General features: G+C 45.6%; 1 protein-coding gene across 3 annotated transcripts in view; it reads right to left on the bottom strand.

Annotated features, from left to right (window-relative positions):
• SPRED2 (sprouty related EVH1 domain containing 2) overlaps positions 1 to 18,643 on the bottom strand; it is a 130,497-nt gene extending 111,854 nt beyond the window's left edge. The window contains exons 1-2 of one of the 3 annotated variants that reach the window (XM_074399016.1): positions 18,520 to 18,643; positions 16,289 to 16,932 (exon numbers count right to left, since the gene is read on the bottom strand). In XM_074399016.1, the coding sequence (XP_074255117.1) occupies positions 16,289 to 16,314 (26 nt within the window). In that variant the 5' untranslated portion in view covers positions 16,315 to 16,932; positions 18,520 to 18,643. Of the gene's footprint in view, positions 1 to 16,288; positions 17,182 to 18,519 lie in introns of those variants that run through there. The other 2 variants (XM_010333528.3, XM_003922684.4) reach the window with 2 other exon arrangements.
• Positions 18,644 to 18,964: the final 321 nt, after the last annotated feature.

Raw genomic sequence — 18,964 nt, 5'->3', positions numbered from 1 at the left:
TTTACTCCTAGTGCTCCTGTACCTGGAACACGACACGTGGAAGCCAAAGCTTAACCTGCCATGTTCAGGAGAGCTGCACAAGAACAGCGTCTGGGAAGCTCATCTACCTCTGCCTCATGCAGGATGTGACCAAGGCTAGCAATCTGTTCAATGCTGGTGGTTCAACATCTACCTGGGCCACCTTTATCTCAATTAATTTGCACCATCTTTTTCCTATCTCCTGATGGTTCAATAACTCAAAAGAGTTGTCATGAATGTTTAACATAATACCCAAAACGGGCCTGGTACCAGATGATACGATAGTGTCTCCTTGACATAGCCCAAACTAACTAGGTTTGTGACCCTGATTTAGTCACTCAACCTTTCCAGATTGCAATTTATATGTAGAGAAAAAGGGAGCTGAGCTCCAGTTTTCCTAAGATCCTCTCTAGTTCTAAAAGGTTATGGTCAGACTGTAACCATTTTACTCCAGCAAGACAGGGCAAGGCATTCACCACTTCATTGATGAGTGCTGTGGGAAGTAACAATACTGAAAGCAAACAGAAAAAAACTTCACTTGGGTAATTCTAGACTGTATGTCTGATTGACAAAATAAGTTATTCTGAATTTCACAGCCCCCCTTGACCATCTTCCAATAAATGTAACAACCACCTCTTCAGAACACAGGTTTCTACATCCATGTTCATGGCATTTGAAGAGAGAGAGAAAAGTCCAAACAGAATTATTAGTGGTCTCCCTGACTCCAGCCTAGCCTGCACTCTCACCTAACCTGTTTGATTTTACCAACATATCATAACTCTTTGTTTCAAAGCCTTAACCAGCTCTGTTCTACTCAAAGAACAAAAGTCCAAAAACATACTTTGTTAGCCTCGCTGGTACTCAATATCATCCCAAATTTAGCCTCAGCTGACTTGACCGGCTCTTTCTCTGAACTCCCCTAGCACAAACTCAGACATGGAGTGTCTATCTGTGGAAAAAAACCTTTGGATATGAGATGCCTCCTCTCCACCTTGATGACCTGTCTCCTCCCCTGAATACTACCATCATCTTTTTCTGAGTCCTCAAAAACTCAAGACTCACCTTATTGAAACTGAACTCTACCCTGGCTGGTATAGTGATAAGTATTTTTTTTTTTTTTTTTTTTTTTTTTTTTGAGACTGGGTCTCACTCTGTTGCCCAGGCTGGAGTACACTGGCATGATCTTGGCTCACTACAACCTCCATCCATCTCCCGGGTTCAAGAGAGTCTCATGCCTCAGTCTCCCAAGTAGCTGGGACTATAGGCACACGCCACCACACCCAGCTAATTTTTTGTATTTTTAGTAGAGATGAAGATTTCACCATATTGGCCAGGCTGGTCTCAAATTTCCGACCTGAAGTGATCGGCCACCCTTGGCCTCCCAAAGTGCTGGGATTACAGACATGAGCCACTGCACCTGGCCTTTACTTTCTTATTAACATTTTTTTCTATTTAAAAAAGAATATTATGCTTATAAGTTCATGTATTTTTTAAAATATAAATTCTTTTTTTTTTTTTTTGAGACGGAGTTTCGCTCTTGTTACCCAGGCTGGAGTGCAATGGCGCGATCTCGGCTCACCGCAACCTCCGCCTCCTGGGCTCAGGCAATTCTCCTGCCTCAGCCTCCTGAGTAGCTGGGATTACAGGCACGTGCCACCATGCCCAGCTAATTTTTTGTATTTTTAGTAGAGACGGGGTTTCACCATGTTGACCAGGATGGTCTCGATCTCTCGACCTCGTGATCCACCCGCCTCAGCCTCCCAAAGTGCTGGGATTACAGGCGTGAGCCACCGCGCCCGGCGACTTAAAAACATAAATTCTGCTTGCAATATTTAGAATGAAAAGAGTCCTTCAATATTACTTTATTTTTCAATCCCTTTATTTTAGAGATGAGAAAACCGAGTCTAGGGATGCTGATCATCTTGCTCAAGGCCATACAGCAGGTCAGCGGCAAATAAGGGGTGGGAACCTGTTTCCTGACTCCCATCCCAGAACTTACTACACCTGGCAACTGGGTACCTATCTTCTTTAGACTTGGTATCCACATTCAAGAGCTTTTAGTGTTGACTATATCGTCTTTTCCACTTAGGCACTACACAGACCAGGTGTTCAAATGCTAACTCCAAGAGTAGAAAGGGGACAGAGCTGGAAGACAAAATATTCACTCTCCTAACTCTTCCTCCTTTAATCAGGAGACCCAACTTTATACCTCTTCTCTAGCTCAGACTCACTTCCAACTCCCCCCATCCACCTCCAACTAAACATGTCCTCTGCTTTCCTTCAGACCTTCCACCAAATCCACTCCAGAGTACCAAGGTACCCTCTGTGTATTCATCCCTCACCCCCAAAGACTACCCACACTTATATTCTTACATCCAGAATGTGGTTCACAACAGTAATTCCCAACTTTCCAAGCATGAGGACTCAAAGGGAAAAAATTCAGGGAGCACTTCCCTTCACAGGGATTATAGTTGTGTGTGTTTTTAAAATTAACTGTGAGCCAAGAAAAATACATGCCAAACATCCACTGTGAATTCAGTAGTATTTTAATAAGTTTGGGCCGGGCGCGGTGGCTCAAGCCTGTAATCCCAGCACTTTGGGAGGCCGAGGCGGGTGGATCACGAGGTCAAGAGATCGAGACCATCCTGGTCAACATGGTGAAACCCCATCTCTACTAAAAATACAAAAAACTAGCTGGGCGTGGTGGCGCATGCCTGTAATCCCAGCTACTTAGGAGGCTGAGGCAGGAGAATTGCCTGAGCCCGGGAGGCGGAGGTTGCGGTGAGCCGAGATCGCGCCATTGCACTCCAGCCTGGGTAACAAGAGCGAAACTCCGTCTCAAAAAAAAAAAAAAAAAAAAAAAATTTTGTATTTTATTATTCTATAAATGTAGCTACATACACTGAAAGAGAATAATACATATACTTGGGAGACATTACATATTTGGTTCACAAACAATGCATAGAGTGCATATGGTTTCCCAGCTACTTGCTTGGGAACCACTGGGTGGTAGCGTGAGTTCAAGACTTGCAGATGAGATACTTAAATGCCGGGGAGAGACCTTAAGTTTTATTCACCTTCCTCTGAAAGAAAAATGACAGCCAGGCCAAGTACAATGGCACATACCTATAATCAAAGCATTTTGGGAGGCTGAGGCAGATGGATCACTTGAGGTCAGGAGTTCAAGACCAGTCTGGGTAACATAGTGAAACCCCTTCTTTACTAAAAATACAAAAATTAGCTGGGTGTGGTGGCACTTGACTGTGGTCCCATCTACTTAGGAGGCTGAGAGGGGAAGATTCTTGAACCTGGGAAGCAGAGGTTGCAGTGAGCCTTGAACCTGGGAAGCAGAGGCTGCAGTGAGTTGACACTGCACCACCGCACTCCAGCCTCGGTAATAGAGCAAGACGAAAGAAAAGAAAAGAAAAGAAAAGAAAAGAAAAGAAAAGAAAAGAAAAGAAAAAGGCAGGAAGGAAAAAGAAAAGAAAAGGAAAAAAGAAAAAATATGACAACCTAATGAAGATACAACCAGAAGGTCTATAGTTAGTTTATTTCACATTTCCCATTGCACCCACCTCCAAGTTGTAGTTATTGACAGCACAGGCTTTCGTATTTTTAGTACCTCTTTTGGGGGAAAACAAAGGGGCCTCTCACTTATTTCAGTCCTCTGGTTTATTCTTGTCTTTGCCAGCAAAGCTGCCTCAAGTAGAAAGCCCTATTGCAATTCATATTCCAGTCTCTTCCCGATTTCTCACCAGAATTATCTCTAAAGAGTAAGCACTGACAAGTGATGGATAATTTGCATTTTAACCCTATTCAAATTTGGGTAAATGGTTTAATATGCATGCTAATATTCCATCATTATTCCAATTAAGGAAACTATTATGTTAAAGTGTTTAATCAGGAGAATTAGGGAGAACTCCAGACACCTAAAATTAACCTCTAATAGTCTTGACATTCATTTCATTTAAGTGAAATTTGCCAAGCTACAAGCAACTCCCACTTAAGACTTCTGCTTAGGCACGTGGGGATTCCTGATAAGACCTAAAAGCAATTCATTTCCTAAATACATTGCTGTCTAAAAGAATAAACTAAAAGGACCACAAAAATACAATCACATCGCCAAGCAGTCACATTCCAAGAGATTTAAACATCATCTTGATTCCCAGTAACAACAATGCTCTTCGCATCAGAAACAACACAACCACTTCCTCTTTCTCTGACCTTCTCAGTTTAATTACTTCCTGTGATTTCTTCTAGGGCTGAGGGCCCATGTGTCCCAGGGTGGCAGCCTTTCCGTGCATGCCTGACTGATTTGTCTGGAAGATGGAGAATGCCAGCTGACAGTCAGACATGACACATACAGTTTGGGACTTCACATCTCTTTTTAAGTGATGGATCTCTTGGGCCTCCTAGCATTCACCAAGAACTTTCTTTAGGCCATAAGAAAAGAAAAAACTCTTCCAGTACATTTCCATCTAAAAATCAGGCTGTGCCTCAAAGCTGGAAGGTCCTGCCAAAAATGGGGAAGTGCAGGCACCTGATGATACCTCGCAGTGTATGAGCACCACCTTCTTATCCAATGAGCTTCTTCAGCAAACATTCAAAATGCCAAAGATGTGAAGTCATCTTTTTAGTAGGGTCTAGGTAATGAAGACAAACCATCACGGCAATGGATAAGCCCATGAACCCTCAGTGGCATCATTACTGCGGAGTTTGTTAAAAATGCAGAATCTCAGGATCAGAATCCTCATTTTGCCAGATTTCTCCAGGGAATCCCCACGTAAGTAAGTTCAAGTTCAAGAAGCACCACTACAGAATCCTCCCCTCAAAACAGCAAGTCTATGATACAGGCCCAGATAACACCATGCTGTGTTAGCTGTATTGCTCTCACAAGCTTTCCTTTGGGATAAGTTGGCTTATTCTTTCCAAAACAAGTTATTTGCAGGGTTGCTGTTTTTATCTCAGTACAGAAAAGGCCACCTGGATGGGCAATGGCTCCCTACTCCATAGATTTGAACAGGAATGTAAGGAAGAAATGTCACTGCATAGTTCTGAGGTGTTTACAGGATTCTAAATGAGTTCTAAATTTAATTTGCTCAACAGTAATATAAACCAGGCTATACACACAACACAATTTTTTATACGAGAAAACTGAGGCCCTGTGAGTTTGTAACACAGAATATTGTTCTATAGATGTCAGATTTGAAATCAAAGGACCTGGGTTAAAAATAACAAATCTTGCAATGTGTGTGACCTCAGGCAAGATAGTGTCCTCTCAGAATCTTTTCCTCACCTGTGGTGTGTGGACACTTGACTACTGGACATGATCCACCCATGAGTGAATGTGTACATGCTTGTATGTACAACACACACACACACACACACACACACTCACACACTGTTTCTCTCTTACCCTCACTCATGCTTTCTCTCATACCTAAAAACGACTTGAAAAGCTTGTTTGTTCCAAGATTCTGGCAAGAATCTGTAGGTCCTTCGATGCTGTGCATGAAGAGTTTTCCTACTCCAAATACGAGAACCCCAACACTTCACATTGCTAGTTTGCAGCTCCAGGAGGAACCCAGCAGGAAGGAGGGGAAGAAAAAGGAAAACAACTCTAGTAATTAATCAGTTAGTCAATCATCAGAAGAGCTATCCTCATAGCTTAAGGCAGATGAAACTGTCTAGCACCCTAGAATATAAGCACCCCAAGGACAGGGACTTCCTGAGTGACCACTATGGTACTGTATGGCAGGCTAGGTGTTCTATACTTGCAGTAAGTGAATGGCATCTGGGAGGCATTCAATAGCTGGTGGCTTCCTCTCCTCTGGCTGTACTTCTACTCATTTTATCCAATACAATAATTTATATGTCATTTTGAAACTGGGGCCTAAGTACATTCTAGATTCAAGTTCTTTAGATTCATAGTCTGCCACACTCCAAATCTACACCAATAATCTTGGGTCCCTAAATTTCCTTAGTACAAAAGACATCTTAGAATGGACGGTAAAGGCTTCAAAGGTTTTTTGTTGTTGCTTTTTGGTTTTTGTTTTTACAAACAGCAGAGTACTGTTCTGAAAACTGCTCACACACAAATCAATGAAAAGGCAACCATTATTAGGCCTCCAGGGCCAGAGGTGAGCTATTGAGCCCAGGCGCGTCATTCTAGCAAGGCAGGTTTGCTTTGGAAGTCTGAGCCTGAGAAAAATCAAACTTGACTTAACCTTTAAGCAAAGCGGAGAAACGTAATAACTATATTAAGACTATAGTCACACTTAGGCTGCTTTAAAAGACCTATAAAAATGAGTAAAATTACTGAGATGTTGACAAATTAAACCTCTAGTCTAGCACTACATCTGTATTCCCACTCCATCATCATCCACTTTATTCATTGCCTGGAAAAAAAATGAAATGCCAAACATGGCATTCAAGTAGACAAAACATGTTATAAGCCAAGTGACTCCTAAGAGGACCCTCAGTCCCACCTATCCCCACCTAGCCTATTGGCTTTTGTTTTAGAGACAATTTGAATGCTATGGTAATAAGATTTCCAGACCATGTATCAGGAATGGGGTAGGAATGGCAGGGGAGACAAGTACCTATTACAGATAGGTACTCTTACCGTAAGAGAACAGACAAGCTATAAAAGTCAGAATCTCAAAGAGCACAACCAACTGGGATCATTGAGTAAAGGGGCCAATGGTCAGCTGGGCATTACTGATTGTCACAGTACAAAAACTACCAGGACAGCATTAGAAAGCCAAAAAAAATAGTCTTAGAACATGACTTCCAAGTCCTAATTATCCTCCTACAAGATCCCTGAGAAGCCTTGAGCAAGTTATCTGAGCTCTCTAAGGTATAAAGTGAAAATCTCGTTTCCTGCCTTGAAATGTTCATGGGATTTCCATTGCCTTGTAAATTCTGAAAAGAAAAAACACCTTATTACATGATGTGAGATAGATATGGGGTAGATGGATGCCACTGAATCTCAAGTTATCAGGTGCTGTGCTAAAATGCTTTACCTAGGCTACCTCATTTCAACCTTTTTTTGAGACAGTTCGCTCTTGTTGCCCAGGCTGGAGTGCAATGGTGCAATCTCAGCTAACCACAACCTCTGCCTCCCAGGTTCAAGTGATTCTCCTGCCTCAGCCTCCCAAGTAGCTGGGATTACAGGCATGCGCCACCACACCTGGCTAATTCTGTATTTTTAGTAGAGACTGAGTTTCTCCATGTTGGTCAGGCTAGTCTTGAACTTCCGACTTCAGGTGATCCACCCACCTCGGCCTCCCTAAGTGCTGGGATTACAGGCGTTAGCCACTGTGTCTGGTCCATTCTACCTTTTTTTTTTTTTTTTTTTTGAGAAAGAGTTTCACTCTTGTTACCCAGGCTGGAGTGCAATGGCACGATCTCAGCTCACCGCAACCTCCGCCTCCTGGGTTTAGGCAATTCTCCTGTCTCAGCCTCCTGAGTAGCTGGGATTACAGGCACTCACCACCATGCCCAGCTAATTTTTTGTATTTTTAATAGAGATGGGGTTTCACCATGTTGACCAGGATGGTCTCCATCTCTTGACCTCGTGATCCACCCGCCTCGGCCTCCTAAAGTGCTGGGATTGGAGGCGTGAGCCACCGCCCGGCTCATTCTACTTTTTAACAGCCTATTAGGTATACAGCAGAATGAAACTCGTTTACATTAACCCAGGGCTGATGGCTTAGGATACTTACCGGGGTCCCTCAGTAAAGGGAAGAGATATGGTCTTACTCTAAATCCCATGTTTCTTCCACTACCATCATGGCAGTCTCTCCTTTAGTAGTTTTGAAAAAGCAACTCCAAGTCTTTGTTGGATACTGATATCCAAAAAAGGCAATTGTTAAATTATCTTTAAATTGTGAATAATTGTTAAATTTGTATACAAGGTACAATTATTTTTTCAATTAAGGAATATTTACTTCAAACAATTGATAAAATGTTTGCAGAAAGCCTACTGTGGGCTCAGCATTCTGCCAGGCCATGGGTATGAGGGGTCAATAAACTATTCTCACAGGGCATGGTGGTGTACATCTGTGGTCCCAGATACTTGGGAGGCTGAGATGGGAGCATTGCTTGAACCCAGGAGTTCAAGGATGCATTAAGCCATGATTGTATCCCTGCACTCCAGCCTGGGCAACAGAGCAAGAGCCCATCTCTTTTAAAAAAAAAAAAAAGTAATAAAAACAAAAAATAAAAAGCTATTCCCATGCCAGGTGCAGGTGGCTCATACCTAATATTTCTAGCACTCTGGAAGGCCAAGACAGGAGGACTGCTTAAAGGCTAGGAGCTCATGGCCAGCCTGAGCAACATTAACAAGACCTCACCTCTACTAAAATTTTAAAAGTTAGCCAGGTGTGGTGGTGCATGCCTACAATCCCAGCTACTCAGGAGGCCAAGGCAGAAGGATCGCTTTGAATATTCCAGCCTGGACAACAAAGTATGACCCTGTCTCAAAAAAAAAAAAAAAAAAAAAAAAAAGGCTATTCCCGCACCTAGAAGGACAGATGGGCCAAGCTTCTCTGTGCATTCTCAGTGAGTATGTGATGCAAAAACAAAATACGCAGTGCGTGGCTAACTGAAAAGTCAGTAATGGAGGCCAGAGCCAAGGCAAAGCAGTAAGGAAAAGAAACAAGAGGAATAAATAATGAAAATGGAAAGACAAAGATGTCATTATCAGATGAAAAAATGAAAATCAATTAAAAAACTTAACTGATAATTAAGTTTTAACAGGAAATATATGGAAGAACAAAAACAACTCGATCTGAAAAATCATTATTTCAGGACACACAGGAGCCAAAACCATTTTTTTTTCTTTCTTTTTTTTTTTTTTTGAGACGGAGTTTCGCTCTTGCTACCCAGGCTGGAGGGCAATGGCGCAATCTCGGCTCACCGCAACCTCCGCCTCCTGGGTTCAAGCAATTCTTCTGCCTCAGCCTCCCGAGTAGCTGGGACTACAGGCATGCGCCACCATGCCCAGCTAATTTTTTTTGTATTTTTAGAAGAGACAGGGTTTTACCATGTTGACCAATATGGTCTTGATCTCTTGACCTTGTGATCCGCCCACCTCAGCCTCCCAAAGTGCTGGGATTATAGGCGTGAGCCAGTGCGCCCAGCCAAAATCATACATTTTAGAAGCCACCAGTATTTGTTCTCATCTCTTCATCACAAGTGCTAAACTGCTAGGGTTGAAGTCAAAATCTGTTTCTTTACCTTTACCTTCTAAGTGCAAGTAAACACAGAAAGTTTGTTTTTAAATAAATACTCAAATGCCCTTTGAGAGTAGCATGAAGAACATAAGCACAATTTGATAATGTGTGTGCAATATGCCACATGTGAACATAATGTTGATAAAGATTACCTGAGAAATGGAAATGGGTGGTTATGAAACAACTGTTACCTAACTTAGCAAACTCCTATGATCCTGGCCTGACTTTTCTTGCATGACATGGGACATATGTCAAGATGTGGCAACAATCCTTCATGCCTATCCAGGGTAAGCATATAGAAAACATATTTTACAGCCAGGAGCAGTGGCTCACGCCTGTAATCCCAGCACTTTGGGAGGCCGAGGCGGGTGGATCACGAGGTCAAGAGATCGAGACCATCCTGGTCAACATGGTGAAACCCCGTCTCTACTAAAAATAAAAAAATTAGCTGGGCATGGTGGCTCGTGCCTGTAATCCCAGCTACTCAGAAGGCTGAGGCAGGAGAATTGCTTGAACCCAGGAGGCAGAGGTTGCGGTGAGCCGAGATCGCGCCATTTCACTCCAGACTGGGTAACAAGAGCCAAACTCCGTCTCAAAAAAAAAAAAAATAAATAAAAAAGGAAAACATATTTTGTTCCACAGGGCACTGGAGCATCAATACAAAATATTTCTTCTACTTCCAAGTCAGTAAAAGCCCTAGAAAATGCCTTAAAAGAACCATCAATGTTCTAGCTTTAAATAGTAATTTAAAAATATTTCTAAGAATAAGTTATGAAGTTTATCAATATAAGGAGGTCTTTTTTTGTTTTTAATTGGCCTAATTTACCTTTGAGAAAACAAGCCTAAGCAAATATATACCAAAACTTCCTGCTCTGCCTCTATTATCATCCTGTTAAATTTCTGAAGATTTTGCTGTTAGACTGTGTTTGTGTTCAGCTGGCAATACAGGAACTATGCCAATATCAGAGTTCATCAGCACAGCTGTCTCCACCCTCAAGTGTTAAGACTCTACCAGAACCCTGCAGCTATTGCAAATTGCTAATATTGCGATTTCTGCAGAGATTCTCCTGCAGAGGCATAGAAACATTCCCTGTCTTATTGTCCTCAAGATTTTCTACTTGTCAGTTCTCACAACAATGAATGGAATAAAAATGGGTTTTGAGTTGCCAATGACAGATCACTACCACCAGATAGTTCCGTACCGAATTTCTGCAAAATACCAGAGGCTTCATGTGAACATGGTTGAGTTTCTCAGAAGGAGGCTTTTATATACCCTAAGTTAACAAAATACAACAATTGTAATTATTGCATTAGTCAGTACAGATGAAACAGCACTTTAAATTAATTAAACCCATTATTTTATTCAATAGACATTAAGCAACCACAATGTGCCCAATACTGTGGGGCCAACAACTAGAAACTAGGCATTTGAGAAGTAACCTTGAATCCAAAAAGCTCCTATTCAGATGCAGAATCTAGCTGGGTATAAGCCCAACTTGTAATAGTGATAATTGCCATAGAGCGTACAGAAAAAAATACTATACACATGGCCAGGCGTGGTGGCTCACGCCTGTAATCCAAGCACTTTGGAGGCCAAGGCAGTGGATCACCTGTGGTCAGGAGTTCATGACCAGCCTGACCAAAATGGTAAAACCCTGTCTTAAAAAAAAAAAAAATACTATACACAGACACCGATTTTGACTTAGATGTTGACTTTGACTTGATTTTGACTTGGAGGAGGCGGGTATGGTGGGAAAGTCAAAAAGGAACACCCAAACACAACGGCTCAGAGACGGCTGAGGGCATGAGCAGAATTTCACCTACTGGAGAAGTGAAGGAAGAAAGAAGAGAATTTCAGAATAAAAGCAAGAGTAAGCAAACTGCTGAGGCAAAATAGTTTTGGGTATGGCTACTTGATTCACTTTTTATACATTTTACTGGTTAAAAGGACAGAAAAGCAGAAGGGACCAGCTTTAATCAGAAAGGAGGTTGCATTTGCTAATATTCCCACGGACACAAATCCGGACCACCACCAGCTGATGGATTTTAGGCCATTCCAGGTCTGCCACCTCACTAGCTGTTCAGCCTTGCAGTAGGCACTTAACTTTATACTATGACAGGTCCTAGCTTACAAGCTCCTTAAGGTCTTTCCAGTTTTTTTTGTTTTGTCTTGCTTTAAAGATTTTTTTTTTCTTCTTGAGACAGGGTGTCACTTCGTCACCCAGGCTGGAATGCAGTAGCACAATCACAGCTCCCTGCAGCCTCGACCTCCCAGCCTAAAGCTATCCTCTCCCCTCAGCCTCCTAAGTAGCTTGGGACTACAGATGTGAGCTACCACATCTGGTTAATTTTTATTTATTTATTTATTTATTTGGTAGAGACAGGGTCTCACTGTGTTGCCCAGGCTGGCCTTGAACTCCTGGCCTCAAGCCATCCTCTGGGCCTGGGTCTCCAGAAGTGTGGGGATTGGAATAAATCAAGATTCCAATTCTGCATAGCCAACTCCATATTTTTAACATTTAAGGATTCTATTCATGTACAATAGAAACATAACCCCTTTTTAAGGCTAACACGAAGACGATGGATCAATACTCACTGTATCAGTTTAATTTCCACAACTGTTATCTCGAGTAATGTAGATCTAAGATTCCAGTAATAACCAACTCTGAATTTGCACTACTCCCATTATCTTTAAGGTGTATCACAGAATTCTCAAGCCCAGATTTATTTAAATTCATTTTAATTCAGTATGCCCCTCATACTTCACAGCATTTTCTGGGAAGATAAGTGAAGTGAGAAAAATTATGGCAATGACAGATTGTCACCAATTCAGAAGAATAATGAACAAGCATGATTGGCAGAAAGGCTGCGAGCTCTGAGTCAGAACAACTGAGGCTAGACACCCCCACTGGTTCACAGTGGTTAGTTAAGAGCACAGAGCCCTTCCTGAACCAGGTTACTGGAGTGCTCAATTCCCGGCTCCTTCAGTTATTCATAACATGACCTTAAGCAAAGGACTTCGCCTCTCTGTGCCTCAGTTTTCCCAGTTAAAAGGGATAATAATACCATCTACCTCACAGAATTTTTAAGAAGACTAAATGAATAAAGTGCTTTACAAAATGTTTGCTGTCTTGGGCAACTGACTTGACTTCAGCTTTCTTATCAGTTAAATGGGGTAATACCTTCTTCACAGGGTTATCAGAAAATTAAGCTGAACCTGAAAGAAATCCATCTCAGTGCCCTGCGAAGAGCCACACAAGGCACCTGTTTTATGCCTAGTCCTGTACTGTAAACTTTACATAGGCTACCGCGTTTAATTCTCACAGCAGCTCCACAAAATAGGTAGTTATCTATTCCCATTTTGTCCACTCCACATAAAACCAACACGACATTGTAAGTAAACTGCCTTAGATCATAAAGTGAGCCAAAGGCTAAGCCTTAAGCCTTAAATATATGTTACAAATGCATTTCACTCAGGGTCTTCGATTGGTCTCTGGCTGAATAACCAGTTATAAAAGACATTCTTGCAGACAATTCAGGCAGAGTGTTAAAGACATTGGGGAATTATTAATTTTGTAAAATGTGGTAATAGTATTGGTGTTTCACAGAACAGTGTTTTTATCTCTTGAGAAGTAAGCTCAAGTATTTAGGTACAAGAGTCCCAATGTCTGCAACATCTTTGAAATGGTTCAGCAAAAATACTTAATGCCTGTTTTATTAATGGGAAACCTTTCAACGTTAGGAAAAACATGACTGAAGGGAAGCTGAAAATCCATTCCCAGCAAGAAGTGGGTTACAGAGAAGAGTTCATGAAGGGAACAAAAGAGAAAGCTGAATGGCAGCTCGATGTCTCCACTTGCTTCAGGAAGGTTTATTTTGTCTGCAATTTCCAAGCCATTCATAGCCATGATCAAATGCTTTAAAGATAGTGACAAAATACGTATGGATTTAAAAAATTTTCCACTCCTATGCACAGAGGACCACTTATAATGGTTTGTTGATGCTCTTTACTTCTTAAATTATATTTTTAAAAGCCTGTAGAATTGTAAATCTTAACATGCATTTTTATGTTGGGGAGGGAATGAAAGAGTGAGGTCAGTGTATTTTCTACACAGAAGTTATCTTTTGGGACCATCATCAAAAAGAGCACACAAACTTTCCTGCATTACCATATATCAGAGGAATTTTAAATTAACATGGAAAACAATAGAAAACAGAACTTTTTTAAAATTAAGCACAATATTACCATTTGCCAGATTCTAATTTACTGCATTCTGATGCTAAATGAAACACGTATTTAATTATCTGGACCATTCAACAAAACCTTTACTATAAGTAGACTATCAAGTCTATCTTACCTAAAGTACAAATATGCCTTCCCTAGGTCTCCAGTTTGATGCTATCAATTATCTTAAGTAACAACCCTGCCTAGTTGCAAAAGGCATCTGAGAGACCTCAAACATAAATCCATTAAAAGAAAAAAATAGATCAAAATTCACCCAAAGTAGGAATCTAGCAAAAATGGCTACCTTAATCAAACAATAATTTTAGCTCTGGACTTAAAGACGGTGGCAGCAAATAGCAACAACAAAACAACAAAAAAGCAATCACAGCAAGCTCTGTAATTCAGAGAGAAAAACCTTACTGTCACAAACATTTAAAAGAAAATTTTCAGATGTGCCATTACACAGGTACATTGAACAAATAATGGATGGTGCCTACCATAGCAGTTGACAGCCCATGAAGTGGCTTTCTTCTCAGGCATTTTAAGTCTTGTGCCAAGGTCATCACATTAAAAGTCACCCCCATAAGCCCATTTCTGCAGTGGCTAAGGTGCCAAGGCTTTCTCAGTCTCTAAGTGAAATTAGAACCTGTTCTCAAATATCCATCCTCTCAACTGGACTTCTGACAGCAGTGGAGGCTGCGGCTTCAGGTTGGACTTGCTCTGAGAGCCTAAAATGGAGCTATTCTTTCCTCGATGGTGATCCCACCCAAAATCCTTCTCCTTTGGATAGCAGATGGAGAAAGATGCAAGGCTGACAAGCTGCTACCAAAAGGGCCAGGTCAGGCCTGTATTCCCAAGAGGTGGAGCCAAGGTAGCAAGAATCTGCAAGGCCAGAGCACAGCAACCACCCTCACTGCGGCTACTCTGTGTGTAGGTACAAATCGAGGGCCCATAAAAACGTTGATTTATTGGTCACATTCAAAAGGCAGCAAGGTCCAGCAGCGTATTCCTTCTCTATTTCAGCCCTAAAAGCGCAACTTTTTTTTTTCATTTTACCATTTCAAGATGCCATATATGAAGACAAAGCAAAACATCTGAAATAGAAACACCAGCAGATGCAGTGGGACGTCAGCGACATGCACAACAGCAGAAATCCTCTCCTGTGATGGGTGTCTGGAAGATCAGGGGTTACTGCAAAGTTCCCTGGGGACTCACAGGAAGGAAATTGAAATTCCCTTTCCCAAACAGCAGTCCCACTCCCGCCCGGCCTGGCAACCGCAGACACCGAAGGATAAAGGGGGTATTTCATAAAGTAAGTAGATTTCTTAGAGTAGAGCACAGCACTGTCACCTGCTGCAAGAGACAAGCCTCCCTGTCGCCCAACCCTGAGTCACTTCCCCTCCCTTCACTCTTGAGTCTCAATGCCTGCGCGGGGGTGGGGGGGGAGGTGGGGGGGGTGGGGGGGTGGCTAAAGATCTGGGGCCTCAGGAGCACGCATCCCGCAGCCCGCTCTCTCCTGCAAAGACACGAGCGGGGCCTCCCTCCAGGGCGCGTCCCCGCTGCCGCCAACTGGCTCTTAGCTCCCAAGCCCGCGCCGCCGCTACCTTGGCTAATGGCAGCACTGAATGAAAGGAGCCGATGCAGGCTCCGGATTTATGAATGTGCAGGGGAGGAGGGGAGGGATATCATGTGACAATAAAGGAGAGCGTCTTATTCACAAAAAAAAAAAAAAAAAAAAAAAAAGTGGCTGGTGGCGGGCACAGCCACTAAGCAGCAGTGGCGGCTGCCGCGCGGTGACCGCTCGGACTCCAGGCAGAAGACCTGAGGCACCGGACCCCACGGCCCCGCCCCCGTCGCACCCGAGACTGTAAACGCCTCGGACCCCGGAGGGAAAACCCCTAACCAGACCCGTGGACCTCGGGGCAGGAGGCAGCTGCACCTCAGCCCGGGGCTGGCCACAGGCACAAGTCCCGTGCGGGGCGGCCCGGGAGCCCTCCGGCGGAGCGCCCGGAGCATTGTTTCCCTCAGGCCCGCGGTCCGGGCACAAGCCCGTGCACGCGCACCCGCGAGGTCACACACACACTGGCCCCCAGCGCGCTGCCCCGCACGCCCCCGCCGCACACGCTTCGGTCCGCCCCCAGCCGCCCGACCCCGCGGGGCGCGGGTGCGGGCCACAAGCGCGTGCACAGGCACTCGCGCCGCGGGGCCCCTCCGGCGGCTCTAGCACGCCGGCCCGCGCGGGGACCCTGGCGCACCAGACCCCCGCGCAGCCAGCGCCTGTCCTCCTCTCGCTCCGCCGTGTTTTTTATGAATGAAAATGTGGTATGCAAATGAGAGCGATTCAAGAAAACGAAATGGCGGAGCCTAGGCCCCAGTGGGCTCCGGAGCGGACTGCGGTGCTAGCGGCGCGGCGGGAGTCACAAAGTCACCGTGCAAAACCCACCGGCCCCGGGAAGCCGGAGTCGGGGTGTCAGGTCTTTCGCTCCAGCCGCCGAGGATTTCGGGGGCGTGGGAGCTGTGAGTCCTCGGAGAGGGAGCGGGGATCGCCCCGAGGTCACCCGCGCGCCCTTGGCCCCCGCAGCGGCCACCAGCCCGCCGACCCTAGGCGTGCGCCCGCCAGCTCGCGGCAGTTTTGGCCCCCTCCTCACTTCAACAGGCAAGGAAGCCTCACGTCCCAACCCTGACAGGTCAGGGAGTCGCTGCACCCCACGCCAAGTTCACCCAATAAGCCTCCCCACCCGCATCCTCAGCCCCGGCCCCCACGCCCCCGTGGGGCACCCTCGTCCCACCTCGCGACCAAACTTACTCGTCCGGGTGTGTTTCTTCGGTCATTTTCTTGTTCACCTAGACGCCTGTCCCGCGGCGGGCAGCTTTGCTCCCTTCATCTTCCTGTCTGCTCGCCCCCCTTCTTCACATCTCCGGAGATCGCCTGATTTGGGGAGGGGGGGCGGCTGGAGATGAAGGGGGCGCCGCAGGCAGGCGGGGAAGCAAGACGCGGGGTGAGGTTTGGGGGAAGCGGTGCAAAGGCAGGCTGCGCGCGGAGTGAACGCCGCAGCGCCGAGGGGCGAGGCGGGCGGGGGCTCCGGGGGCTCAGGAACAGGCGGAGGGGGCGAGATTTGGGAAGGGGACGGTGGTGGGGCAGAGCAGGAGAAAAACAAGCGCGCCTCGGAGCGGCGGGGACTGCTGAGAGGAGGAGAGCGCCGGCCGCAGGTCGGGGCTCGGTCCGGGGTCGCCCCCGGGAGGCCTGGCCAATCACGGTTCCGGGGAGCGGTCGGCGGCCGGGGTAGGTGCGCCTGGGAGGCGGTGCAGGGCGCCCCGTCCGAGCCCCATCTCTCGACTCCACCGATTTACTCCATATTGGATTCTCACCGCCGCCAACAGGAGGAGGAAGTAGGGCGGAAGCGATGACGTCTTCCCAGCGGCCAGAGGTGGTGGAGTGCAAAAAGCTTCCTACTTGCGACCGAAAAAAAAAAGGGGGAGAAGAAAAAAAAAACTTTGTCCCGCCTACTGAGCACGCCCGGCTTCCTCTCCCCCTCCCTACTGGCTTCCACTCCCCGGGGAGCCGCCGGGCCGAGTTGTTTGCTTGCGCCGTGACCGTCTGGCTCCGAATCCTCCTTGGTTAGGGCTCCGGGTTTTAGGAAGCCCGAGAGGAGGGAGGAGGCGGGAGCCGAGGACTGATACACATCTGGCTCCCGTTTTTGTCCCCTCCCTCCTTCCAAACCCCAGGATTAAAAATCGGGGGGTTGGGCGGGGGCGGAGATGGGAAACTCAAGGGAGGGGAGGGAGTGAAACAGCTGAAGGGGTGCTCAGGCTCTAAGGAACAACTACCCCCACCACGGGGTGGGAAAGTAGGGGCGGCGCAGGTGCCAGGGGCTGGCTTCTCCAACCCAACCTAACCAGAAAGGGAGGGGGTTCGACTTTGCCAAGATTCTGAATGGCAGAGGCTTTTCTGTTTCACGTGCAGCTTGCCCAGAAACGTTTGCATTTCCGTAGCAATTACGGAATTTCACCAGTTAAGAGGCAGCCGCGGCCGGGCGCGGTGGCTCACGCCTGTAATCCCAGCACTTTGAAAGGCCGAGGCAGGCGGATCACCTGAGGTCAGGAGTTTGAGACCAGCCTGGCTAACATGGCAAAACCCTGTCTCTATTAAAAAGACAAGAATTAGTTGGGTGTGGTGGTGGGAGCCTGTAATTTCAGGTACTCGGTAGGCTGAGGCAGGAGAATTGCTTGAACCCGTGAGGGGGAGGCTGCAGTGAGCCGAGATCGCGCCATTGCACTCCAGCCTGGACAAAGAGAGTGAAATTCCAATTCCATCACAAAATAAATAAATAAATGCCTCAATTTAGTATTCCTAAAATTTACATGCATATGGGAGCCACAAGTGCTCCAAAGCATTTCACCTTGAGTCACGGAGAAACTGGTGATTTACTCAAGGCTTTGTGCTTATCACAGCCATGATCTCTGTGGACATGGAGTGAGGCTCACGGTGGTGGTGATGTGTGGTCGTGGGGAGAGCGTGAAACAGGGGATGGAACACACGGGTTCTGGTTTTCTCCTAGCAACCCTGAGACCCCGAAAGAGTTTTCTTATAAAACAGGAATATCAAGGCCAAAGTACTAACCAAAGGCAAAATCTCATTGTCCTCTAAATCCATAGAAGGCTAAGGAGCCAACCCCGTTCTCACCTTTGGCATGGTTGCTCTTCTCCCTGGGAGTGCTGAGATCCCATCCTGTTATTCCTGCGCTTCCCAGAACACAAGCACTTACCCATGTCAAAATTATCCACCCTATGGGCCTCTCTTGGACTCCACCCTCCAGTTTCAAGGTATGCAAATGGCAAGGTGGCAGGTGAGGTGATTATTAATTTCTGCAGGTAGGCCAGCTCTATGAGCAGGCTAAATTGGTGTCATCACCACTCACTCAGCCAGCTCTCTGCCAACAGCAGTGAACGACTGGCCCAGCCTATGGACCAGGTTGCCAGGGGAACAATAGTAAACATTCTAAGGTCCAGAAGTCCCCAAGTCCCCACTGGGATCACCTGGTGCCAGACTCCAGCTCGGCTATCTCAGGCAGGTCCTCTAAGTCTTGAGTTCAGTGTCTGTTGTATTGGAATAATAGCCACAACATACGGTTGCTGAGAATCTTAAATGGGCTATACAGTGAAGGCACTGTATTAAGCATACCACATGCAGATTCCAGGTAGCCCTTTCCATTCTCTGGCCAGCTAGTTTACTAAATGCCCACCTCCCCTCTGTCCTTCACGTTCCTTTCAATAAAGCCTGCTAGTTCTCTTCTGCTTTGTTCATCATCCAAAAGGGGCCTTTTGATAGAAACATTACTAGCAGGTCACCTCTTGGTCCTCCCCATCAATTACTGTGGTTGAGGCAAGTCTGACTCCTGCAGCTCCACAGAATAAATGAGGATATTGGGCGAATAACTCAGATATGTCTGTTGATCTGAACATCAGGGTTTTATCAAAGTCC

Source organism: Saimiri boliviensis, chromosome 1 (assembly GCF_048565385.1).
Source record: "Saimiri boliviensis isolate mSaiBol1 chromosome 1, mSaiBol1.pri, whole genome shotgun sequence".
Classification (NCBI taxonomy): domain Eukaryota; kingdom Metazoa; phylum Chordata; class Mammalia; order Primates; family Cebidae; genus Saimiri; species Saimiri boliviensis.
The sequence above is the reverse complement of the archived record's forward strand: the minus strand, read 5'-3'. Positions and strand labels throughout refer to the sequence as shown.